At 51.6% G+C, this 25,482-nt stretch overlaps 1 protein-coding gene across 3 annotated transcripts in view; it reads left to right on the forward strand.

The window, feature by feature from the left end:
* SPPL2B (signal peptide peptidase like 2B) overlaps positions 1-23,551 on the forward strand; it is a 43,133-nt gene extending 19,582 nt beyond the window's left edge. The window contains exons 6-16 of one of the 3 annotated variants that reach the window (XM_053297029.1): positions 188-330; positions 3,226-3,322; positions 5,776-5,892; positions 7,719-7,800; positions 9,610-9,684; positions 10,416-10,478; positions 11,516-11,615; positions 12,515-12,592; positions 14,342-14,502; positions 17,300-17,384; positions 20,981-23,551. In XM_053297029.1, coding sequence (XP_053153004.1) covers positions 188-330; positions 3,226-3,322; positions 5,776-5,892; positions 7,719-7,800; positions 9,610-9,684; positions 10,416-10,478; positions 11,516-11,615; positions 12,515-12,592; positions 14,342-14,502; positions 17,300-17,384; positions 20,981-21,192 — 1,213 coding nt within the window. In that variant the 3' untranslated portion in view covers positions 21,193-23,551. Of the gene's footprint in view, positions 1-187; positions 331-3,225; positions 3,323-5,775; positions 5,893-7,718; positions 7,801-9,609; positions 9,685-10,415; positions 10,479-11,515; positions 11,616-12,514; positions 12,593-14,341; positions 14,574-17,299; positions 17,385-20,980 lie in introns of all 3 variants that reach the window. The other 2 variants (XR_008316356.1, XM_053297028.1) reach the window with 2 other exon arrangements.
* Positions 23,552-25,482: the final 1,931 nt, after the last annotated feature.

Raw genomic sequence — 25,482 nt, forward strand, 5'->3', positions numbered from 1 at the left:
AAAGATTCTCATTATTAATTTGATTTATGTTGTAAACCTCCCAGAGACAGAAGTTTGGGACGGTCTACAAATAAATAAGAGAGAGAGAGAGAGATTGTCTGATCTGCCTACTGGGCTGAGACTGGGGAGCTGCTGCCAGTCAGTGTGGGCTGGGTCAGACTCTGCCTAAGGCGTTCCTCTCTTTCAGGCGATACGTGAAGCACAAGCGCGACGATGGGGCTGAGAAGCACGAGGACGAGACGGTGGACGTCACCCCCATCATGATCTGCGTCTTTGTGGTCATGTGTTGCTCAATGCTCATCCTTCTGTATTTCTACTACGACCAGCTAGGTACCATCATCTGGCCACGACTGCCATCCTCTGGGGCCCATGAAACCCCAGAACTCTCCGGCCTAGCCTTCCCAGTGGGTCAGGTCCCCCAGGGGTAGGAGGCATGGCGGGTGTTATTTGGCCTCTGCAGCTGTTGCTTGTTGTTTTTGCTTCTTAATAATAATTGTTGAATCGGATGAGCCGCTCACAAAATATTGCAAGCAGAGCAGGGGGAGTTGGGTTTGCTGCCACTTGCACTTAGAAAAGAAAAAAGTTTCTTTGTGGTCCTGCACAGGAAGGGAGACGCAAGGTCTGCTCCTCAGGGGCCATGAATTGGCAGGTTCCAATCCCCTTGGTGAGGAAGAAAAACTGTTTCCCCTCCTCACCTTGCTGACTCTCATAAGGGAGACCCAGGAGAGTTGGGATCACCTCTTTGCAGCCATCCTATGGAGGGCCAGGCTCGGGCCTTCAGGACAGCATCCCTTTTTTCCTTCTCTTATTCTTGCTGCGTGTGCACAGGAGCAGCCGCTTAGCTTGCCAAAGGTCCCAGGTTCAGTCCCTGGCATCTCTTGTTAGCAGGGCTGGGAAAGGAACATCTCTTCTCCTCCTGCCCCCCAGCCCTTGGAGAGCTAGATGGACCACGGGGCTGGCTCCGTAGCAAAGCATTTCCCAGCCAGTGTGTGCCATGGGACCTTGGCCGATGTGCTGTGCTGACCGGCTCCGTTAGCTGCAAACGTGGGGAATGGCCTGCCCTTGCAGCCGACTTGCCCCATAATGCATTGGGAAGGAAGCACCCCCTACCCAATGCATAAAGGAGCAGGTTGGCTGCAAAAGCCGAGAATGTCAACTCCTAGTTTTTGCAGCTGACTTGCACCTTTGTACACCAGGAAGAGGGCACCTTCTTCCCAGAACGTTATGGGGCAAGTAAGCTCTTAATGTGGGGGATTTAAACTTGTGGCTTTGCAGTGGAATGGCCCCATAACAGACAGGGAAGGAGGTGCCTTCTCTGGGATGCATAAAGGAGCGAGTCACCTGCAGAGCCAGGAGTTCAAACTCTCAAGTGACTTGCCTCGTAATCAGTGATGTAGTTGCCAGTTCAGAAGTGCAGGCCCTCTCCAGGACAGCCCCCGTGGCCATGCCCACCCCACCCAAATGCATCAATACCACCCAAAACGCATCTCCGCCTCCCCCCGCCCTCGCCGCCGCCCAATCCAAGTGTGCTGGGTGGGTGGGTGGGTAGAGGAAGGTTGGGAAACACTCCCTACAGGTAGCTTCTGGTGTTCACTGGTGAACACTGACACCTTGTGGCGAATCAACAAATCTGCACATTCAGCAAGATGGTTCTTCACTTGGTTGTATGCAGAACAAATCCAGCTTCTCACCTACTTTTCTTCTACTGTTTGGATTCTCATCTGTTCAAAAAGCATTGACTGTTTTATTTTTGTCTTGTTTCATTTGAGATCTGTTGTCTTGACTCTTAGAGGGTGTTGTGTTTCTTTTTTTTTAACACAAATTTATCTTCCTTCCTTTTCTACCATATTCTAGCCTCTTCTCTCTCCAGCATCCATTTTGTTAAATCTCCATTGGACCTTACTGCTTTGCTTTGTGTAGTGTCTAGAGCTCTATAATCATCATCATCATCATCAACATTATTATTTCTTGTCATTCTAGTAAACCCCTCCTCTTCTCTCGTCCTCAAATGCTCTTTTTCTATTTCATCCATTCAGTATCCTGTGTCTCCCAATTGCAGGAATTCTCCATTTCACCCTGTAATTCTACATAGCTTACAAAATGCTTAGGTATGCGTTCATCCAGTGTTCTCATCTTCTTTGAATTTAGACACCCTTTTATTGTCTTCACTCTTTTTCTTTCCTTCTTTGTAACAACTAAATTCCCGTTCTGCACTGTATAGCCAACTCTTCAGGGAGGTGAAAGTTCAGTCTCCCCTTTTCCTTCCAAGCTGAGCCTGCTCCTCCTTCGTTTTCCATTTCCTCCATTGTTGAACTGGCTCTTTTTGGCCCCCGTGAGAGACCCAGCCAGTGACAACTTCAGGAAATATTACCAAGGGATTTGTTGGGTAGGTTTCTCCAAGGTGGCTGGCCCGAGGAAAGTTCCTCCTCATGGCCTGATTTTTCCGTTGCTAAAGACATACCCTCACCTAGCCATTGTCAGGAAGATTCCTGGGCCAGTCCATGAGAGTTTCAAACTTCCAGTTACTGGGGAAGGGATGGGAGGAGAGCTGGTCTTGTGGTAGCAAGCATGACTTGTCTCCTTAGCTAAGTAGGGTCCACCCTGGTTGCATATGAATGGGAGACTAGAAGTGTGAGCACTGCAAGATATTCCCCTCAGGGGATGGAACAGCCACTCTGGGAAGAGCAGAAGGTTCCAAGTTCCCTCCCTGGCAGCATCTCCAAGACAGGGCTGAGAGAGATTCCTGCCTGCAACCTTGGAGAAGCCACTGCCAGTCTGTGAAGACAATACTGAGCTAGATAGACCAATGGTCTGACTCAGTATATGGCAGTTTCCTATGTTCCTGTGAAGTTGTAGGGACAGCTCAGTCGAGACCTCAGGTAAGGGATTGTTTAGACTGAACCCAAAGCAATCTCCCTGGAGAACAGGAAGTGGACATACTTGGGACATTGCACATAAATCATGTACCTTTCAAATTATACAACCCCTGGGCTGCGAAGGAGCACCCCAGGGCAAACCTGCAGCAATGTCTAGCCTAGTAGGCAATGCCTAGATTCAAATCAAACCAGTTTTCACTGACAGGGGAGTCAAGTGCAGCTGAAAGAAATCACTGACAATCCCAAAGTCTAAGAAGGGAAATGGGTGGTCTCGCTGAGGAAGGGACCAAGCAAGAACTGACACTGTAAGTGTCCCTCCCTCTCCCCCACCCCCCACTTTGTCTTCCAGTTTATGCCATCATTGGGATCTTCTGCCTGGCTGCCTCCATCGGGCTCTACAGCTGCCTGTCTCCATTTGTCAGGAGATTCCCTTTGGGCAAATGCAGGTATGAGGCTGCTTTAGTCTGTGCGTGTGTTTCCTTGTGGTAGCAAGCATGACTTGTCCCCATAGCTAAGCAGGGTCTGCCCTGGTTGCATATGAATGGGAGACTTGATGTGTGAACACTGCAAGAGATTCCCCTCAGGGGATGAATCCATTCTGGGAAGAGCAGAAGGTTTCAAGTTCCCTCCCTGGCATCTCCAAGACAGGGCTGAGAGAGATTCCTGCCTGCAACCCTGGAGAAGCCGCTGCCAGTCTGTGAAGACAATACTGAGCTAGATAGACCAATGGTCTGACTCAGTATATGGCAGTTTCCTATGTTCCTTCCGATGCGCCTCAGCCATTCAACATGCAGGGCCCAGGCTGCTGCCTTGAAATTTGGGAGACCTGTAGGCTTGAGCCTGAAACGTTTCAGAGGCCATTATAGAGGCCTCCGAAACGTTTCGGGGACGGGGGGGTGTGTCTTTTAAGGGCGGGGGAGGGTGCACTCACCCCTCCCACCACTTTTCCCCCACCGATGCTCTGTTTGTACCGAAATCCATGGGGTGGCAACATACCTCCCTGCCGCCCTTTCCCCCTTTTGTCGCCATAAGTCGCCGGAAGTACAGGCTGCGCATGCCCATCTGCCATGCATGCACGCACACGTGATGGGCACACATGCAGCCAGTACTTACGGCGACGAAAGGGGGAAGGGGCGGCAGGGAGGTACACTGCCGCCCCATCAAATTCGGTACAAACGGAGTGCCACCGGGGGAAAGCTGTGGGAGGGGTAAGTGCTCCCTCCCCCGCCCTTAAGGAGCCAACCCCGCTGCCACTGAAACGGTGCTGAGCCATTTCGGGCTCAAGCCTAGAGACCTGTGCAGCTTCCTGATTGGCCTTCTAGCAGGGCGTGGCCTCCCTTCTCTCCCCAGCACTCCCATCAGCCCACTTCCTATGGAAAGAAGAAGTGGATTCTGAGTGAGAGGCACCTGTCAAATTCCACAAGAAAAGAGAAAGCCGTGTGTGTGTGTGTTTATGTATATATGCAGTGGCTCTCAACCTTGGGTGCCCAGATGGTGACTGGAGGGCAGCTCCCATCTTCTCCAGCCACGATGGCTGAATCCCGGGGATAATAGACGTTGCAGTCCAACACCAGTTGGGGACCTGGGTTCAAATCCCTGTCCAGCCATCAGAGTTCCCTGAGTGACCCTGGACCAATCTCACTCTCTCAGCCTACCTCGCAGGGGTGCTGTGCGGATAACAAGGCGGAGGAGAACCATGCACACCTCCCTGCACTCACTAGAGGAAGGGCAGGATTGTGAATAAGTTCTTTTAGTGAGTTTTTTGTCTTTTCTATTTGGGAGCAGCTGTGTGTGCTCTAGTTTATTCTTTTGATTGGATGCTTCCCTTCTCTTCCCCCCCCCCCCCACATATTGATATATTAAATTTGAAATAAAACATAATTTATTTGTTGAATTATATTGTTTTACTGTTACCCACTTTTGGAGTTGAAAATCAGGATGTAAATTCTTAAACAGGAGGATGCTGGAAAAACTGTCCATTTAGTGCTTTGAATGGTGGTTCAAAGTTGTGGGAGGTAGGGAGGAGATCAGTGGTCCCTCTGATTTTGTTTTTTTCATCTCTGTGCAGAATGAGTCTTGTTCCGGGCAGCAATATCAAGGCACAGTGTGTGCACATGCATTCAGAGTGGGGCCTTCCTGATTCAACCTGGGTGGGATCTAAAATTAAGTGAGATTAATTTGCAGACATCAGAAAATCTGTGAGCGTGCGCACATGTGTGTTCCCTTAGAGGGAACAGTGGAGGAAATGTTTTTAAACATGCCACACTTTTCTTGAGCCTGCAGAGTAAGGTGGGGAGAGGTGTTAAAGTTCGTGATGAGAGACGGCATGTTGGGGCTGTGCAAAGTCCCTCTTGGAAAAGAGATGTTGGCTGGTGATTTGTCTTGAGCTCCACTTGTGTTTCCCTCCTGGCCAGGGATGTGTGCACACACGTTAGTACAGGGTGTTGCTGCCTCGGGCCGGGCACTTGCTCCAGCCCGCAGATGTGCTCTGTGATTCCGTAGATCTGCCACACGGATAGAAGATGCCTCAAGAACACTCTCCAAATGACACCATTGAGGAATGCCCTCCCAGAAGGGCGTCATCAGTCTCCCTCCTTGACCAGTTTTAAAGAGATCACGAAAACCTTCCTCTTAAAAGAAGCAGCTGAAAGCTGGCTGTAATTGGGTCTCTGGAGTCAATTAGTTTTAATCCTGACTGCTGTCTTACCTGGTGTACACCTTTATATTATCTCCTTCTGGTCTTTATTGTGTTACTGTTCTTTATTGATGACTTACTCTGTTTTGTTGTCTCTTATTGTGGATTTTATGCTTTTATTGTAAGCCATCGTGAGCAGCAGTGTGCTGGAGGGGTGGCATATTTTAAATAAATAAATAAATACATGACCCTTCTTGCTTTCAGAGTTCCTGATAACAACCTGCCATACTTTCACAAGCGCCCCCAGGTCCGGATGCTTCTCCTGGCCGGATTCTGCATTGCTGTCAGCGTGGTGTGGGGAGTCTTTCGAAACGAAGACCAGTAAGTCTCTGCTGTGTATTCTGCATCCTCCTCTTCCCTCCACCACCACTGTATCCCTTGAGGAGGACTACGATCCCCCCCTCTCCCCCCCTCCACCTGGTGCCTGTCAGATCTTCCCATGCCCAAGAGGGCCCCATCACCATCAGATCACAGTCGGGTCCATGCAGCCCAGGGATTCTCCCTCGGACCTGGGGGTGGGGCTTGCAGCTTTTGTTGCATGGACCAGGTGGGGTAGGCCACACCCTTGTACCAACGGGGAGGGCCAGTGTTGGAGGAGAGGAGAGCTGGTCTCCTGGCAGCAAGCATGACTTGTCCCCTTAGTTGAGCAGGGTCTACCCTGGTTGCATCTGAATGGGAGACCTGATGTGTGAACATTGCAAGATCTTCCCCTCAGGGGATGAAGCCGCTCTGGGAAGAGCAGAAGGTTTCAAGTTCCCTCCTTGGCATCTTCTCCAAGATAGGGCTGAGAGAGATTCCTGCCTGCAACCTTGGAGAAGCCGCTGCCAGTCTGTGAAGACAATACTGAGCTAGATAGACCAATGGTCTGACTCAGTATATGGCAGTTTACTATGTTCCTAACCCGGGTCAGGTGAGGCAGCAGGGTGGCCAGGAAAGGAGGGCTGGTCTTGCAGTGGTGAGCACGAATTGTCCCCTTTGCTGTGTAGGGTCCGCCTTGGTTTGCATTTGGATGGGAGACTGCACATGAGTGCTGTAAGATGTTCCCCTCGGGATGGGGCTGTAGCACAGAGGCAGAGCATCTGCTTTGCATGCCGAAAAAGGTCCCGGGTTCAATTCCTGGCAGCATCTCCAGGCAGGGATGGGAAAAACTCCTGCCCGAGACCTTGGGGAGCTGCTGCCAGCCAGTGCAGACCAGACTGAGCTGGAGAGACCAGTGGTCTAAGGCAGCTGATCCCACTCCTCCTTGTACCCCTGCTCCAGAGGAGAGACCTGAGCTGGCCTCTCTCTCCCCTTGGAAGGGAGGCTCTGTGTAGTCAGGCGCACCCCTTCAGAGCTGGTGCTCCACCCTGGTGGCATTGCCTCTGCTCCCCGGGTTTGAGGGTGGGGGAGATGGGGGCTTTGTGGAAGCGGGAGGCGCCCTGCTGGGCCCCATCAGGACGGCAGGACTCCGGGGCTCTTCTGAGGGGCAGCTGTGTCCAACGGCTCCCACCCTGAAGGTTCTGCATTAGGGTTGGGGGGGTACCAGGCCTAAAGATCTGGGTTGCAGTGGCCACCTCCTCCGAGTTAGTGACGGTGGCGGGCTGGCTGCAGCACTTGCCCTGGATACAGAACATGCTGGGTTTGCTCTTCAGTGCATCAGAAGGGCCCTGCTGGATCAGGCCCCTTGGGCAGGGGCAGGCAAAGGCCTCTAGGAAGCCCATGAGCAGAGCAGGAAGCCAGCAGCCCTTCCCCTCTGGTTGGTCTCCGGCACCTCACATTCTGAGGTAGACTGCCTCTGAACAGAGAGGCTCCATATGGCCCCCATGGCTCACGGCTCTTGCTGGACCACCTCCTCTATGAATTTCTCTCATTGCCTTTTGAAGCGGCCTAAACCAATGGCTGCCGCCCTGTTTTGAGGCTCTCCAGCTATTGCTGGACTACAAATTCCATTGTCCCCAGCCACTGTGGGATTTGGGTGGTGGGATTTGTAGTCCAGCAGCTGCTGGAGAACCTCAGGTTAGCCACCCCTGGACAGTTGTCCATCAGTTTTGTTGGTGGTCATGGGAGGCTGGGGAGGACAAGGGAGTGCCTCTGCCCCCCAAGTGGGGCTTTGTGCAGATGTTTGCTGCCCCGCTCAGTGTGCTCAGTGGTGACTGTTCTCCCTCCAGGTGGGCCTGGGTGCTCCAAGATGCCCTGGGGATTGCCTTCTGCCTGTACATGCTGAAGACCATCCGCTTGCCAACCTTCAAGGTAAGGAGGTGGGGCAGCCCAGGATTGCTGGCTGACCTCTGGGCTGGTGGTGCTGAGTGCCAGGCATGTGCAAAGCACTGGGCAGGGGGTGACCCAAGTACCGGCCTTCGGGTGGCCTGAAGGCATTCCCTCCAGATCCTGAGACCTTGCCGAGGGGACCATGAAGGGAATGGCTTCCTCTAAGGAGCTGAGGAAGGTGCATGTGGTTTCGCCTCCCTCCCTCCATTTTGAAACAGGGGCCTGACTGCTGCCCACGCTCCATCCTTTTAAAATATTCTCCTTGTGGGATGAGGCCAAGCCGGTCTACTCCAGCTTCCTGTTTCTCACAATGGCCCAGCAGAAGCCTGCATGGGGAGCCCGCTCCTGGAGTTGGCTTGTAGCCATCCTGACTAGTAGCCATTGTGAGACTCCTCTTCCTCGGTGCATTTGTCTAATTCCCTTTCAAAGCCATCACAGTGGTGCCTTCGCCACACCTTGTGGCCAGTGTTCCCCGTAACAGGGATTCCCAGGTGTTGTGGACTACAACTCCCATCCTCCCAGCTTCAGGGGTCTTTGGCTGGGGATGATGGGTCGTCAGTATCCTGCTGGGAATCCCTGCTGCAGGGAACACGGCTCGTGGCCGCCAGTTCCGTCAATTAATTGTCCTCACAGCAACCCTGTGAGGTTGGTGAAGCTGAGAAGGGGGTGCCAGGCCCAAGGCCCCTAGCAGGCTGCATGGCTGAGCAGGGACCAGCTCTCCCCGCCGCTGGCTCAGAGGGGAGACTGGGAAGGTGTCCCCCTTGCCCAGGAGACCAGAGCAGGGGTGGCTGCAGGGTTCAGGGACCTTCAGCAAAGTGTCCTGACTGGGTCCTGAGAGAGTTGCCTTGCCCCCTCCACACACAGGCTCTGGGCAGAGAGGGGGTCTCGGGGATCAGCGGGAGACCCTTGGCAGTCTCCCAGTGAGGCCAGCCCCGGTGCCAGGAGGGCCGTGGGTCAACAGGAGGGCACCTGCTTTGCATGCAGGGCATCCCAGGGCTCTCGGACGTTTGAGGAAACCAACTCGGGGAGGGAGAGAGGGGTGCTGGGGAAAGCTTGGCTCTGACCGGCAGCAGCTCCCCAAGGTCTCAAGCAGAGGCATCCATCTTGGGCTAGACTAGTGCTTCTCAATGTTTTTGGAGTTATGGACCAGTACATTATTCATGCACAGTTTCCTGGACCAGCAGTTAGTGAGGAGGTCGCCCCCCTCACCCCCACCCCCAGGCACCTCCCAAAAACCAATTTCAGGCAGTTTTCCGGAGCTCATTTCCAGGCAGCCCTCTCCACTGGATAATGTTCATTTCAAGGAAGTTAAATGAATGTTATCCAGCAGTGAGGGCTGCCTGGAAATGAGCTCCGGAGAGCTCCCACTGGCCCCTGCCAGCCCAAAATTGTATTTTGGGGGGTGGGGGGGGTGGGATTTTTATTAGTGATGCCTCACGGACAGGCAGGTCCCAAATTCCATCTTTGGGGCCTCCAAGAATACTGTAAAAAGGCTCTCCCTTTGCCCGCCTGAGAGAGGCCCCTTCCGTACTCTCTCCCCCTGCCCAAGGAGGCCGAGGCTGGGCTTGATGGAGCAGCTCAGTGGAAGGCAGCGTTGTCCCCTGAGTGGGAACGGAGGGATGTCAGCCTGTGGTGGGATGTGCAGGAGGAGGCCGAGCTGCCACCCGCTTCCTGCCACTTGGAGTTCCTCTGAGGAAGAGGGTTCTGATCTCCTGCAGATTTCCTCCTGCAGGGCCACTTCCGCTTTCTTTCTGCTCACAGTTAACTCTCCTCTCTCTCCCCTTTGCCCAGGGCTGTACTTTGCTTCTCTTGGTCCTCTTCGTATACGACGTCTTCTTTGTTTTCATTACACCGTATCTGACTAAGGTACGTGACTTGATTTCTTTAGCAGCGCTCGTTACCTTGCTCTTTGGCCGACGAGAGTTGCTTGCATTAAGAAAGGGGCGGGACCCCATAAGGCAAAATGCTGAGCCTTAGAGCAGATAAAGGTGCCAGCATGAGTCTCGTTTGCTAAGTGGGGTCCACCTGGTTTATATTTGAATGGGTGACTACATGTGAGCACTGTCTGCTATAAGATCTTCCCCACAGAGGGAAGCCATGCTGGATTGCAGACACCCAGTGCAATCTGTTTCCTGCACCTCACCCTGCTGTCCTCTTAATTTAGATATAGGGAACATGAGATTGTCACACACCACTGTCTTCCTTGCTCTGAGGAAGGCAGGGAATATTACTGGCTTGAAGTGGGGCGGAGTTGGGAAGGGAGGAACACCCTCGCAAGGAGTCTGGGAAGGGAGGGGTGTGTGTGTATATATGTACACACGTATGTACATGTTCAGAGTTGTGGGAGTGTGTCCAGAGAACACATTTGATTTTTCTTTTCTTTGCTTGCTCTCACAGTGGTCACATCTTCTCCCAGCATCTTCTCTCCTCCTCTCAGATCCTTCTTTCTGATTTTGTCTGGGAGGCTTCTGGGCAAGGAACTGAAGCTCTTAGTTAACCCCACAAATAAGAAAGGATCTAGAAAATTAAATAGTTTTAAAAATACAAAAAGTGTTTGCATTGCATTAATTGCAGACGTTTCTGCTGTTTCGTTGCAGACTGGGGAGAGTATCATGGTGGAGGTGGCAGCTGGCCCCACAGATTCTGCTACTCATGAAAAGGTAGGATGAACCTTTGGGGCTTTTCCAGAGCAAGAGGGGAAGAGTGCGGTGGACACTCTGGACTCCAAAGGAAGCGAGAGGGTGGGGCTGCTGGGATTTGCAGACTTCCTGAAAGGAGCTAACAGAAGGCTAACAATAATTAGTTCAGAGGTGGTATGAAACCCTTCCTAGAAAATAAAAAAAGACTTTCATTATATTGCTTAAAATACATTCAATCAAGTCAGACATGTGCAAGAGACTTGGATGCAAATGGAATCAATAAAAGGTCCCCAGTATTAAAAGAAAGATGATCATTTTAACTGGGATGTTGTAATAAGTTAATTCAGTAAGGGTGGCATATTAATAGGTTTCATTTCCCTAGCCATCTCTACAAGAAACACTTCTTAGTTTCCGGCATTTAGCATTTAGAAGCTGTGCTTTATTGGATCTTAAGGTGAAAATCTTCCACACAGAGATACTTTTGTAGGTTAACAGAAATATCACAGAATTTATGCTTGCAAGAAGTGTTCAGTTCTGTTTCCAACCCTTCTCTGCTGTTGTGAACCTAAACTGCCCTGAGCCATTTTTGGAGGGGTGGTATATAAATCAAATCAAATATATAAATAAATTACGTCTACCACAAATGATAAAATGTGCCCACATGGTCCTTGCATTTCGAGCATTGCACAACTGACATTTCTGTTGTTTTGCGTATCCCAGGGGTTCCTATCCTTGGGTTCCCTGTTGTTGGTATACAGTTCCCATCTTCCCCAGCTACGAAGGTTGTGAACCCTGGGTGTATCCTACAGAATGAAATATATCCCATTGTGTCTTCCTTTTGTAAGAATTGTCTCTCAAAATGGGTGCAAAGCAAGAAGCTGCTCCAAAGGTACCTCCATACGTCAGAATGAGTTCTGGGCCATGAATTATAGCAACAACAGGAGACCTCACTGATTCCACCAGCAGCTGTATCTGCCCCCAAGTCTCAAGAAGGGCAGAGCAATAACATGTTGTGGCGGCTGTTTGAGCTGATGTTTTATATTTGAATATGTTCCAAGCTCCCCATGGTGCTGAAGGTCCCACGGCTCAACTTCTCGCCCCTGGCGCTCTGTGACAGACCCTTCTCTCTTCTGGGCTTCGGGGACATCTTGGTTCCAGGTATGGCCACCGCCATCTTCTTCTGCCTGTGTTCTTAGGCCTTGAGGGACGTTGGCTCGGCTCAGTGGTGGAACTCTTGCCCTGCAGGCCTCTCCATCTCCTTGAGTAGGATCTCAGCCTCCCTCTCCCTGAGACCCCGCAGAGTTGCTGCCAGTCCGAGTAGATGATACTGGGTTAGGTGGGCCCAGGAAGATGATCAGGGGGTTGCAGCGACTCCCTTACAAGGAACAGTGACAATGTTTGGGCCTTCTTCATTTAGAAAGAAGGCAGATAAGGAGGAACTCATAGATCTATATCAGTGATTTGTGTACTGCCCCATATAAACTCTCTGGGCAGTTTATGATTAAAACCCAACAGTTAGAACCTTAAATAATATAAAGCAAATTAAAATTACCATCAATAGAACTTGGACATCATAGACTAAAAGCCTGATAAAATAGGTGCAATCTAAAGGTTGCGTAAAAACAGCCAGAGAGAGGGAGATGCTGATTTCATTTGGGTGTGTGTTCCAGAGTCCTGGGGCAACCCATGAGAAGGCCCCGTTTGGGGTCGCCACCAAATGAGCCGGTGGTAACTGCAGCCAGACTTCAACCGATGATCTTAATAGGTGGTGGGGTTCATGAAGAAGAAGAAGGTGCTCCCTTAAAGACCTCGGGCCCCAGCCATTCCCAGCTCGGCCTCTGACTGTCTGAGGTTGGGAAATGGGAGAGGGGGGAGCATCTTGGCCTGATTCAGCCGAGCTGAAATGAGAGAAATGGAGGACAGGGCTGACCTAGATTTGGGGTTCTCGAGGGAGCCCTCCCCTGAGCAGAAGGCAGATGTGTTTGGTGCTGTGGGCTTCTGAGACAGGCCCTTGATTGGATGTGTCAAAACCGCCTTCCGCCTCTTGCCTTCCTTAGGTCTGCTGGTCGCCTATTGCCACAGGTTTGACATTCAAGTCCAGTCCTCCCGGGTCTACTTCGTAGCCTGCACTATTGGTAGGTTTGGCTCCACCCCCCCTTCCACCCACCACTCTTGGCTAATAGCCAGGGCCCCTAAGAGCACCGTTCTTATCGCATCAGTTAGTTGCTTTTCGGCTCTTATCTCCCTCCCAACAATTGAGCCATGAGAAGCAGCTCTCCTCTCCTCCTCCCCCGGCCGCCCACTTTCCTCTGGTCAAACAGGTTCCTTGTCTCTCGGATCCTGAGTGGGAGCCCTTTGAACACTGACTGAATTACAGCCACTTTGTATAGGTGCGGAGAGCGAGTGCCCAGGTCCCTCCCTCCCTTTCAAAACAAAACGCAACATGGGGGTGGTGGTGGGGGGCTGGGAAGGAAATGGCCTGGATTCAGGCGAGTCCCCTGAGGAAGGAGTCAAAGGAACGGGGGCTTCCCTCTCTGTGGCCAGACTGCTTCGGGCTGAGTCCGCCCCACCTGGGGTTTGGTCCAGGTGCATTTTGCTCACTGCTGTTTTGGCACAGAGCCCCCCCCTCTCCCCCCCTCCCAGCACTTGCACTGCCTCCTTTTGGGAAGCATCTCCTAAATCATGCATTGTAAAGGTTTGCTTATGTCCAGCTGTGCACTCGGCTGAAAGCCTGTTGGTTGATTCCGTACACGGGTTTCAGACAGTGGATTACATGTGGATCCTTTGGGTAGCATCCCGATGAAGTTAGTCTTGAGAAACTTGTCCCATTCGTACCGATGGTGCTCAGTCATGACGAATTAGTCTAGATGCTCCCCCTTTGTCTTTAGATGATACATGCCCATGTATGAGAGAGAAGGGGGAAGGTCCTAGGCCGTCTCCAGACATGATCCAGTGGGGCTGCAATGCCCTCCCGCTTTCAGCCGGAGAGGAAAAGGGGCAACAGAGTGATGCTTCCGGCTGCCCTTCCCCTCATCTTGAAGGACCAGGTCTATCAGTGGCTACCAGGCTTGATGGCTTTAGGCTACCACCTGGCTCAGAGGCAAGAGGCCTCTGAATTGTAGTTGCAGGGGAGCAACAGCAAGAGAGAGGGCAGGCCCTCACCTCTTGCCTGTGGGCTTCCGAGGCATCTGGTGGGCCTCTTTGGGCAACAGGATGCTGGGCTAGGTAGGCCTCAGTCCTGATCCAGCAAGGATGTTCTTATGTTCTTATCTCTCAGAGGAAGTGGCTACTGGGAGATTTTGGGAGAGCTTGCTCTGGAGAACAGAGCTCTGTGTGTTCCTCTCTCCACCGTTTGGATATTGGCAGTGAATTAATAAAACAAAGCTCCCTCACACACCCTTCGTCTAGCCCCAGTGGAGTATTTGGGCCCTTCTGTAGGTAATCCTTCCTCTCAGGCAGGACTGCTCATCTGCGGGGCCCTCCTGCAGATGTTGGCCTACAACTCCCATAATCCCTGGCTATTGGCCACTGTGGCTGGGGATTATGGGAGCTGTAGTCCAGAAACAGCCGGGGGGCCTAAGTTGAGCAGGCCTGCTCTCGGGCCTCTTGTGGCCAGGGAAATGGACCGAGCCATTTAGGTTTCACTTGCCAGAGCTCGCTTTCCAGCCACGCTTTTGCAGCCCGTGGCTTCTGTGACAGTCCACTCCTATAGAAATGTGCTGAAACCCCTCTGTGCTGAAGGCTGCCCTGCTGGTGGGGGGGCTGACTTCTGGACCCGTTGGGGTCGTCGGTGAAACTGCCTGTGCTGAGGACCCCCCAGCCCACGAACGGTTCCGCTTTCCCCACCACATCTTGTCGTCTCCTCCCCCCCTCCCCCCCTGCAGCCTACGGCATTGGCCTCCTGGTGACCTTCGTGGCGCTGGCCTTGATGCAGAAGGGCCAGCCGGCGCTCCTCTACCTCGTGCCCTGCACTCTCCTCACCAGCTTCCTCGTGGCTGTTTGGCGCAAGGAGCTCAGCATGTTCTGGACGGGCAGCGGCTTTGCGGTGAATACCAGTTTGATATGAGCATCCGTGAGAAAATGCTTATGTTAGAAAAACCCCTAACTAGAATTAAAGTTGAGTAAAATTATTCTTAGTGTTATCCACAGTAATAACAGTCATAGTCGAGGACACTTTATTTGTTGTGTTTTCTCCTCCTCTCCTCTAACACTCTCTTTTTGTCTTCAGGAAATGGTTTGCTTTATTACTAGGGGTGTGCACGGAACCGCCACACTGCGGTCCAGCACTGGGGTGGGGGGTCGCTTTAAGAGCGGCGGGAGGGTTTACTTACCCCTCCTGCTGCTTTCCACTGTGGCGCCGTAATTAGTAGAGTAATTGGGGCGGCAGGATACCTCCCTGCCGCCCCTTCCCTGCTGCGGCTCTGCAAAGCTCCCAGTGATGATTTGCGCGCGCGCATGTCAGTGACGTGAAGCGCGCGCAAATCATCACTGGGAGCTTTGCAGAGCCGCAGCGGGGAAGGGGCGGCAGGGAGGTATCCTGCCGCCCCAATTACTCTACTAATTATGGCGCCACAGTGGAAAGCGGCAGGAGTGGTACGTAAACCCTCCCGCCGCTCTTAAAGCGACCCCCCACCCCCAATCCAAACCACCCAGGTCCGGACCGTTCCGGAAGCCTTTTCAATGGCCTCTGGACTGGTCCGGGCCCATCCCTGTTTATTACCCTTTTTGTTGTTGTGGCAAGTGAATTGCTAAAATGAATATCACGGGGCGTTAACACAAAAACATGTTGGTGGGGATGATATTATGACCTTCCCTACAAAAATAACTGAAAATGTGGATCACTGAAATTTGCAGTTTCCCTATCGTCGTCGTCGTCGTCATTCTATTTACACACAGTCTACCAGATGTTATTGAATGGATTTGGTACTTTAATTATCGGGCCTTTTCCAAGGAGTATTCACGCTGTCCTGAGTAGTGTGGCCTTCTGTAGTTGATGTATTGTAATTTTATTGATGCCCAAGATGTTGAGATGGTGTTCAAGTTCTTGATGATGATGATGATGATGATGATGATAATATGGGGCCACAGAAATCACTATCAGCCAATTACAAAAAGCAACATTACTGGGAACAGCCTATATTCTGCGACGATATCTATAATAATAGTAACAGCAACAACGTTGATAATAAAATTCAGCCGTCCTTGGGAAGGACTCGATGTCTGGATAAAATAAACCAGTCAATAACACCTGTCGGACTGTGTAAACAACAAAAATAATAATATGCCATATGTATAAGGCACTTTGAAGAGTAGCGTAAGTTGAAGAACAAGGACTTGCTTTCTCCAGGTGTACATCCTACAGGAAATCTGCAGCCAAGCCCTGGCCTGTAGCCACCCACGGCTGGCCCTAGGGTTTTTGGTGCCCTAGGCGAAGCTGGGGCAGGGTGGAGAGGAAAGCAGATTATACCTTTAAAAATCCATAAGGTTGCAGTGACCTGCCTTGCTCCTCAGCTCAGTGAGGGGTCTGCATCCACCGGATGACCCGCCCCACCGCTTGTGTATGTGTGGCTGCTATTTAAAGGGTCAGCCCAACAAGGTTTTTTACTGGGCTGTCCCGTCAAGTGGCCGCTGCACATGCACGTTGGCCAGGTGAGCAGCAAGGGCGGAACTCCACACAGAACTGAGCAGCAGTGCAGGGCGGGGCGGGGCGGGGAGCAGCAGCAGTCTGACAGATTTTTTTAAAGGCATAATCTTCCTTCCTTCCTGCCGCCCCCCCCCCCCAGCCTCCACTACCCCAGGCGCAATACAGAGGACAGCTATATACTGCAAGGGGTGGTAGTGGGCACCTCCTCTGTACCCCCTAGAATTGGCGCCCTAGGCGACCGCCTAGGTTTGCCTGGGAGATAGTCTTGAACCAAGTCTTGCCTTTGCTGCCGTATTGGGGTTGTGTGGTCGCCTCCTCCTGCCTTCTCTTTCTCTCCCGGGAAGCCAGATTGAGTGTGGTGGACTGGCAGTGGGCTTAAGACCATGCTGCCTAGAGGCTGACTCTTCTGGCCTGAGTGAGGCTAGATGTTGGCGGGTGCTGGGGTGCACTTCCAGCTTCTCCCTGTTGGGCAAATGGGAAGGGGAGGCATTTGTGGTCTCTGAGAGTGGGCAGTTGTCACCTGAACAATTGCAAAACTGGGCTGGATGCTTTTTATCAAGCTCTGTGAATTAAGGATCGAAGAGGATGATTGGGCAGCATGGAGGCACACCGCCCCGCCCCGCCCCCAAGAACCTGGAGAACTGCTGTAGTCCTTGGAAGTAGTCGGCTACAAATCCCTAACAGAGGACTGTCAAGCTCTCTTCAGATGTGCTTCAAAAGGCTGAGGTAGAGCATCTAAGCAGAGCATTTGCTGAAGTAGAGCATCGTCTAAGACAGGGCGAGAGAAGTCCTAGCCCTGTCAGTGCTCTGCTCGTGGTGAGAGTGGCATTCATCTGAAGATGACACCCCTGATGGTGGGCACTTTGTTGATTGGGAGATGTGGCCCCACACAGAAGCGCCCACCATCATGAGTTTGGCATTGGCCTCTTCAGATGAACACCGCTGCCAGGGTGGGACTTCCAATCCCGCTTTAGATGCTCTACGCCTATAGAGTGCCTTTTGTATAACGTCTGAAGAGGACTTCAGTCTCCTTGCAAACTGCAGTCCCCCAAATTCCTTGGCATCCCTTATGCAGCCCGTCTAGGCTAGTCACGGAGAAATGGCTTCCTTTCCCAGCTTGCTTGCTTTGTCACGTCTCCGATGGCTTCACGGCTTCTGCATTTGCTTTGGTCACTGGAATCCTTGCTTTGCACTCCAGGTCAGCTGCAGTCGGGCACCTGATGGATTCTTGGTCACTCCTTGTGACCTCCGAGTCGGAGACTTTTGCAGCTACCTAGAAATCAGCAAGTATTACCAAAAATAAAACAATTTAAAAAAAAAAATCCTCTGCCAAAAAAAAAATCAAAATGATTTCTCCACACAAATGATGACTACTTATGGAATCAATTGAAGCAAACATTCACTGGAAAATGCTCCTTCGTATTTCATAGGGTGATCTGGACACTTTATAACAGGACTGCGCAACTTCAGCCTTTCAGCAGTGGTTGGACTGCAGTTGCCATCATCCCTGACTATTGGCCACTGCAGCTGGGGGTGATGGGAGTTGTAGTCCAACAGCAGCTGGAAGGCCAAAGTTGTGCAGCGCTGTTTTATAACAATCAGCTGAAGATTAACTAAAGTCACCCTTCAGCTTAGGAGCTCCCGTTCTGTCAATATAGTCTACAAAGCAGCGTACAAAGTTTTATTCTTTAGGAGACATTCTGTTGACTTTAAGTATAAGAGGATTCCCTTGAGCTGTAGGTTTTTCTGGCTGTCCACACTGTAGCATGCTTGAAGATGCCCTTGTACTCAGGAGTAGAAACTGAGATGCTGGCTGAGCCACCTGTCCATTTGGCAAAGGCCAGCTTCCATCCACTAATGCTGCAGGATCGGAAGCCAGTCAGATTTTATTAGTTTGTGCGTGCCCACAGTCCAAAAGAAAGGGAGAGAAAAAAACCACCCACACATAGCCCAGACCACGGACCCTTAGGAACATAGGAAACATAGGAAACTGCCATATACTGAGTCAGACCATTGGACTATCTAGCTCAGCATTATCTTCACAGACTGGCAGCGGCTTCTCCAAGGTTGCAGGCAGGAATCTCTCTCAGCCCTATCTTGGAGATGCTGCCAGGGAGGGAATTGAAACCTTCTGCTCTTCCCAGAGCGGCTTCATCCCCTGAAGGGAATATCTTACAGGGCTCACACATGTGGTCTCCCATTCAGATGCAACCAAGGCAGACCCTGCTTAGCTAAGGGGACAAGTCCTGCTTGCTACCACAAGACCAGCTCTCCTCTCCCCCTTAACAACAGTTGATCAACTCCTAATAGTACAGGTCTGGTTTTGATCATGAGGTTTAAACTTCTTGCCACTGACAGGGTAAGACCAGAAGTTGGGAGGTGTTCTGTGGGATGGGTGGCATCCTCCTTAGAAAGCCTTGCTTGTACAGCCGGGTCCTTCTAGGTGGCTGCTGCTTCTTCTTCAGCAGGTCCTCTCCCTTCTGTAGGTGCTGAAGGATCTTCCCCTGTAGCTCCCCCTGCAGCCACTTGAGGGATTCCACCACTGCCAGGTGAAAGGAGAGGCTGCTCTTCTTCAGGGCTTGCATCTGCTTCCTAAGGGGATGGGGGCATGGTTTAGTGGCAGAGCATCTGCTTCTCATGCAGAATGTCCCAGGTTCGGTATCTTCAGGTAGAGCTGGGAGAGGTTAGTGTAGACACTGCTGAGCTAGATGGACCAATGGTCTGACTCAGTATAAGGCAGCTTTCTGTGTTCCTCACCACTAAGTTTTTCTGCTCCTTCAGTTCTCTTGCACAACAGAGATGGGAGCTTCTCATGAGATGAGGGCTACTCTTCATTTGGAGCCTCTGCAACAAGTTTTAGCCCTTCTTTTGCCTCGTGGGCTTTCCGTTGTGGCTTCAGGGGCTTCTCCTGTTTTCTGGGTAATTGATTTGTCGTAGGCCCTTCTTCAAATGTTCCAGCAGGGAGTTCCACCGGCTAAACTGCTTCACTGTACCAAGACCTCAGTACAGCAGGTAGCTCTGGGTAAAAAATATTGCTGTGTGCCAGCCCATTCCTCAGGGCCATGGCTTCTGGGCCAGCTCAGTTAACCAAGGTGCATCCTTCACGTGCACCAATGAGATGCAGATACACGATGCTTTTGCATTCTCTCTCGGTTCACTGATTCTCCCCGCTTAAAATCTGGCACCAGGTGGGGAAACAAAAGTGGAAGAGTTCCTGCATACACCCAGTTGCTTGGGGTGGGATGTCTTGGACTGTGCTCAAGATGGCTTGGTGGTGTGGCTGAAGGTGGGAGCAGAGCAGAGTGGAGTGCAGCGCATCTGGTGCAGCCAGGCTGCTCCTTGCCCCCTCCCTCTCCCTTAGCCGCCTCCCTCTTCCTCATGTCCAGCATCCTCCTTGCACGTGCTGTTTTCCTGGGAACTGGTGTGTGTAGGACTTGGGTGGTGTGAGGAGGCTGGTCCTGGCTGGCAGCAGCTTCTGTTACTGCCTGTAGCTGTCATCTGCCGCAAGCCCACCACCCAGCTCTGGCCTACTTTCCAGCCTGTAGTGGCAGCCTCGCTCTGTACAGCTTCCCTCTAAAATATTAGAACATTGTTTCTGAACATGCCAGAATGCGGCACCATAAGAAGCCAAAGCCACTTATGGACAGCGGTGTGGTTTTGCAGTTGCAGTCATATTGTTCTTCCTCTAGATAGTTGGTTGGCCCTCTTGCTTTCACCTTTGGCTTGGATCTCAGGCTGCTGTTGCTCCTCCTTCTCCTCCCCCCAGGAGCATCTGGCAGGACGTGCTAAGCTGGGAAAGTTTCTATTAAATTCAGTCCCTGCCATCAGTTGCATTTCACTTGGCCCTGCCTAAAAAACAGAGAGAGGAGGCAGATTCAGAATGTGCAGAGGGGGGAAATGTAAATATGGAATTGAATATGAAATTCTATTTTTCTAGGTGTTACAACAAGTTGCCTCCCCCTGGGGCACAGAGTCAGCTTCTTCCAGTAACATGGATTATTGGCAGCAGAATTACCAGGATCATCCTAACTTGTGGGAATCTGTATTTCTGGCAGAAGTTGTCCTTGTGCCCCAGAAGAAGGCAGATTGCCAAAATGCATTGGGTCTATAGAGAGACCATTTCATATATATCTTATCTTGCATCCTTTTAGCGTTTCCTTCCTTCCTTCCTTCCTTCCTTCCTTCCTTCCTTCCTTCCTTCCTTCCTTCCTTCCTTCCTTCCTTCCTTCCTGTCTTTTGCTCCAGTCTGGTTGCTTCCTCATGTTTCTTCTTGCTTTCTTCTTGTATTGCAAACGTGCTTTGTTTATGTACTTCTTTAATGCAAAGAATCCTGGGCGTTGCAGTCAAATGAGGTGCTGAGAATTCTGTCTCAGTGTTCCCTGGGAAGAGAGAATAGGCTTGTTCACACGACCGCCTGCAGAGTATTCAAAGTTTCCAGCCTGGGTAGGAGAGCCAGGTGATCTCCCAGTCATCAGCCGTGTGCTCGCAAACTTCAAGGCAGGAGACCGGGAGAATAGTCGTGTCCGAGTTGCCGGCTGGGTAGGACGAGTGGGCCCTGCCCAGCTTCCGTCTCCAGCTTTTTACTGAGGTAGGAGGGGAACCCATCCTACCCAGCTGGTGCCTGGCACACGATCGCTCCTCCCACCTCCTGTCCTAATGTTTGCAAACAGACAACCGACAATCAGGAGTGTACTCGACTCTCCCACCCAGGCTGGCTGCTCCCCCAACCCTGCCCGCAGTCCTGCGAACAAGCCTCGTGACTCCTTGGTTGGTTTTAAACCAGTCGTGTGGACATGCCCCTTGTCCTTGGTGTGCGGCCGTCACCCTCCCCATCACATAAACACAGTTTTCTTCTTCTTCTTCTTCCTTTGCAATGCAGAAGGACCTACCTCATCCTCCCTTGGTGATCTCCCCTGTCAGCCGCCCGGTGCCCCCGAAAGCCGAGAGTTCCCCGACATCTCAGCCAGAAGCAGACAAAGCAATGACCGGCCCGGCCCTCCACCCCGAAGAGCTGACCAGCACCCCATTGTGCAGCGGGGAGTCGCAGGCCGCCTCCCTCGAGACAGAAGAACAGCAGATTGGGTCTCCTGAGGAGCAGGCCGGCCAGTCGGGCCCCAGCACGCCCCATATAGAAGATCCGCCTACTCAGAAGGACGCCGATGCCCCAGAAAGCAAGGACCAGCAAGCAGAGCCGAGCCCGTCTGACTAGGCGCAGCTTCCCCCGACCACCATCCACTTCTCCCTCTCCCTCCCTCCCCCTTCCCACCCCCTGACCATCACGGACTAACTCAAAGCGCAACCCAGGAACGGTTTGGTTGCATATCGGCGCTTGGCACAGAAGCGCATCGCCTGTCTGATCATTCAGTGCAAAGAGAACTCAGCTGCTGAGTTCTGGGCAACACACGCAAGAGATAACATTTCATACCCGATTCCCCCCCACCTCCCCCGGTCGCCCAAATATGGTGCTTAATGAAGGTTCTGGTAGAATTTCAGTTTGTTTTTAAAGGAAGTGGTGAGTGGACGCCTTTCCCCTTCCCCGTTTCATAATGCTGGGGTAGTATTACGATGATTTTTTTTATAAACAGTAGACAGTTTTTTGCGCTTGTGTGGCTGTTATTGCTTTAGCCTGGGGCCATGGTGGGAAGAGCATACCTCCTGGGTGTCTCTGACTAAAGGCATTTTCCTTTTTGAAAAAGAGCTTCTTCCTCCTCCTCCTCCTCCTCCTCCTGGAAGGTTTTGTGTGTTGTAGGGTCCGTCTCCACCCCCCCCCCGCCCCTTCTTCTATTGAACCATTTCGGTACAAATTTGTTGAGAGAAGAACTGGCCTCTAGGAAGGCTGGAATCCTTCGTGAGGGGCTTCAGCTCTGTCTTTGTGTTTGTTTGGATGGAGAATCATGGCGCGGTGGGCGTTGGAGCCCTGTCCCGTCTCACTGTCTTCTGAGCATCTCTTCTGGGAAGCTTCCCCAGCCCTCATGGTCTTAGAACGGTTTGCAAGAAACCTGCAGACCCGTGAGGCTGGGAGGCTGATCCAGCTACCCTTTAAAACCCTAAGCTAAGAGGAGGGTTTTTATGGCTGTCACTTTATTTCCTGGGCAGGAGAAATGGTTTGGTGTGCTGGATTCTCCTCCTTCGACAGCAAAGAGGGTGGGTGGCAGGGACAAGATCCGCTGGCTTGGATTAAGTCTGTTGCCTGGGCACACAGACAGACTCCAGGGAGACATCTCTCTGGGCACTAATTTGGCCTGGATCGCCAGCCCTTACTATGCACCTGACAGTACTGCGTCTCCCACCTGCTGATCCGATGCTATAAATCTCTCCCCCGCGAGCTGCTTTCTAGGAATTTGATGGCCACTTTGCGGACAAAGTTCTTGTCTGCCGCCATCCTGTCTAGTGCCCCCAACTCCTGGTGACCAGTAGACTTCCTTAGGTGAGGGACAAACAACTTTGGCTCTCCTGCAGATGTTGGACTACAACTCCCAAATCCCTGACTATTGGCCATTAGTGGGGGATTATGGGAGTTGTAGTCCAAAAACTGCTGGAGGCCAGAATTCAGCCCTGCCAGGCTGTTCTTCCATGAGTAATGGGAGAGGCCTCTCGCATCATCTCCCCTGGCCAGGTGTCCCTCCCTGGATGTCTGTGTTCTGCCAAGAGGTGACTCGTTTTGGGGTGGACCTGCTTCTCTCTTTCTCTCAGTATCTCAGGCTTACTGTCTTGTTTGAGGTCCACTGGAAATCCACATGTTGGGTTTTCTAAGAGACATCTGTGTGCTTCTTAAAAAAGAGGGCACCTTTCAAGCCATTTGAAAAAGCAACCCCCAGTCTAAGTATCTGTGGGAAGAACTGGAAATGTGTCTTCAACAAACAGTTTGGGGAGGCTGTGGCTATACCCTGGGAGTCGGGGGAAGGCCTTGGATCTCTTGCTTAGTGAATGCCTACCCGTAGCCTGGCCTGGCCCTCCAGTCTTAACGCTGGGCAAACAAGGACTCTCCCCTCTGGATGGATTACAGAGGGTGCCCCTGGGCATCCCAAGAGTGTAACCTTTGTGGGTTTTGTGTGTCCCTCCCTTATCACGTTATCTTTGTTTTTCCAGACTGTAAAATGTAGCTCTACAATCCATGTATGGAAGTTTACCAGCTTCTGCAGAGTTCCCAGGCAATCCTGCCAGATCCCACCTACTAAGGTGCCTCTGGCCCTCGCTATTCTGGGGAAGTCCCCTGGGTCACAAAGGCCTCAAGGCTTCCCCGGTTTGAGACAGGCTGGCTCCTTGGCGGGATGTATTGACGGTAAACAGACCTGGCGCTCACTTGTGCAGAAGGATGGATGCTTATCTTAGATACTACAGAATTATGCCTTAATTTAAGCCATTTTATAAATACTGTATATGGAACTTTGGTTTTACAAAAGCAGGTTAAACAATAAACTTGATGAAACATCAGGTCATTCAGAGCTGAGACCAATGTTGTGGTACACGTTTTTCAAAGGTGTGTCTTGGTTCTGTTCCTGTTGGAGTCTTTTAGATCTTGGCACCCTTCTCTTAGCCTTTTGAGGATCATGGATGGTGTGCACCTGGGGTAAAGGCAGAGGGAGATGGGCGGAACTGGAAATAAAAATGGTTGATATCCTGTTGATGGGGCCTTAGCTTGGTGAAGAGGCACCTGCGTTGCATGCAGGCGGCTCCAGGTTCATTTTCCCACCATCTCTAGGTAAGGCTGAGAGAGACCCTTCTCTGCTAGAGAGCTGTTGCCAGTCAGAGCCGCCAGTACTAACCGAGATGGGCCAAGGTCTGACTCAGTTTAAAGCAGCTTCATATACCATATTTATCTGAATCCAAGACTAGGTTTTTATTTCCAAGTTTTTAGATATAAGAAATCAGGGGAGTCATCTTAAATTCAGGGCCAGGTATAATGTATAGTTAACCTCTATTTTTAAGAGGGTCACTTTAAATTCAGAGTTGCCTTCAGTTTGGGTAAATACGATATGTTGTTGGAATGTCCTTCTATGAATCTGTGGCATAGCAAGATTTGGAGAGTGGCGGTGTACTAGTCACCTCATCTCTAAAATGGTATTGTAAAGCTGGAAAAGAGGCTGAAAGGACAGTCAAAATGAAAAGGTGAAAGGGTTTGCAAGTTTTAGTTTAGAAAAATGAGACAAAGGGAGGACATGATAGAGATGGATACAATTATGCATACTGTGGAGAGAGAGGTATCCCCCTCTCCTCTCATAAAACACCAAAACTTGGGGAAATGCCTGGCGATTCAGGACAGACAAGAGTCTTCACGATCTGCATAGCTAACTTGTGGAACTGGCTGCCACAAGATGTGTTGATGGCCACGAGCTGTTACAGCTTTGAAGGGGAATTAGAGAGATTCATGGAGGAAAGAAGCCTATCAATTAGCCACGAAAGCTAAAAGGGAACTTGTTGGAGGCAGCCTACCTCTGAATACCATGGTGAGATGAGCAGGTGGCAGGGGAGGGTTGTTGCCAGGAGCATAGCCACTATTGGGAGAACGGGCTCAAAGAACCCAGGCCACCACCAATCACGCCCCCGCATCTGATATCAGATGGGGGGGGGCATTATTTTGGTCCCAAATGGGGCCCCATTTGGAATCAAAATCGGCCTGTGCTGTGTTGGCATTGAGGCCGGAGTGACTTTCCCTGCCTTAAAGGTCTCGCTGCCTGCCACTCCTGGTCTCGCTGCCAATGCAGCAGGGCCAATTGATCTCCCTCCCAAATGGGATCGCGTGGCCCTGTTTGGGAGGGAGGCTATGCCCCCGCTTCTGATGTCAGGCAGGGTGTGGCTAGCCGGCCGCCTGCATCTGATGTCAGACACTGGAGGGGCAGGGTGCCGCAGCGGTGGCCGCACACAGGCCGCTGTCGGCCTCCCTACGCTTCTGGTTGTTGCCTTTGCGCCTTGCCTATAGGGGCGTCTGATTGGCCACTGTGGGAAACAGGAAGCTGGACTAGGTGGACCTTCGGTGGGATTCTCAAAGCAGTCCTTATGTGCCCAGAGGATAGGTTCCTCAATAGCTCTGCGCCATGATGGCTAAATTGAACCTCCATAAGCAGCAGAAGTCTACCTCTGAGTACAAGCTGCTGGGGGAGGGCATCAGCAGGAGAGAACGACCCTGGTAAAAGTGGACTGCATATGTGGGATGAATTTGTCCTCCTTGGCGTTGCTGCTTGGCATTGGGCCTCCAGATGCAGCCACTGGATTCCACTGTGGCTATGTGTTGCTCTGGACCATGCGTCTGCAACCACATCTATGGGAATGCAACCACATCCCAGGTCGTGCTGAATTTGATATTGTTGGGATGTGATAAGAATGTTCCCACTGCAAACTGAGCAGCTTGTAAGGAAGAAATCTGACCTGACTTGAGGGTGC

The sequence above is a fragment of the Hemicordylus capensis genome, chromosome 2 (genome assembly GCF_027244095.1).
Source record: "Hemicordylus capensis ecotype Gifberg chromosome 2, rHemCap1.1.pri, whole genome shotgun sequence".
Taxonomy (NCBI): domain Eukaryota; kingdom Metazoa; phylum Chordata; class Lepidosauria; order Squamata; family Cordylidae; genus Hemicordylus; species Hemicordylus capensis.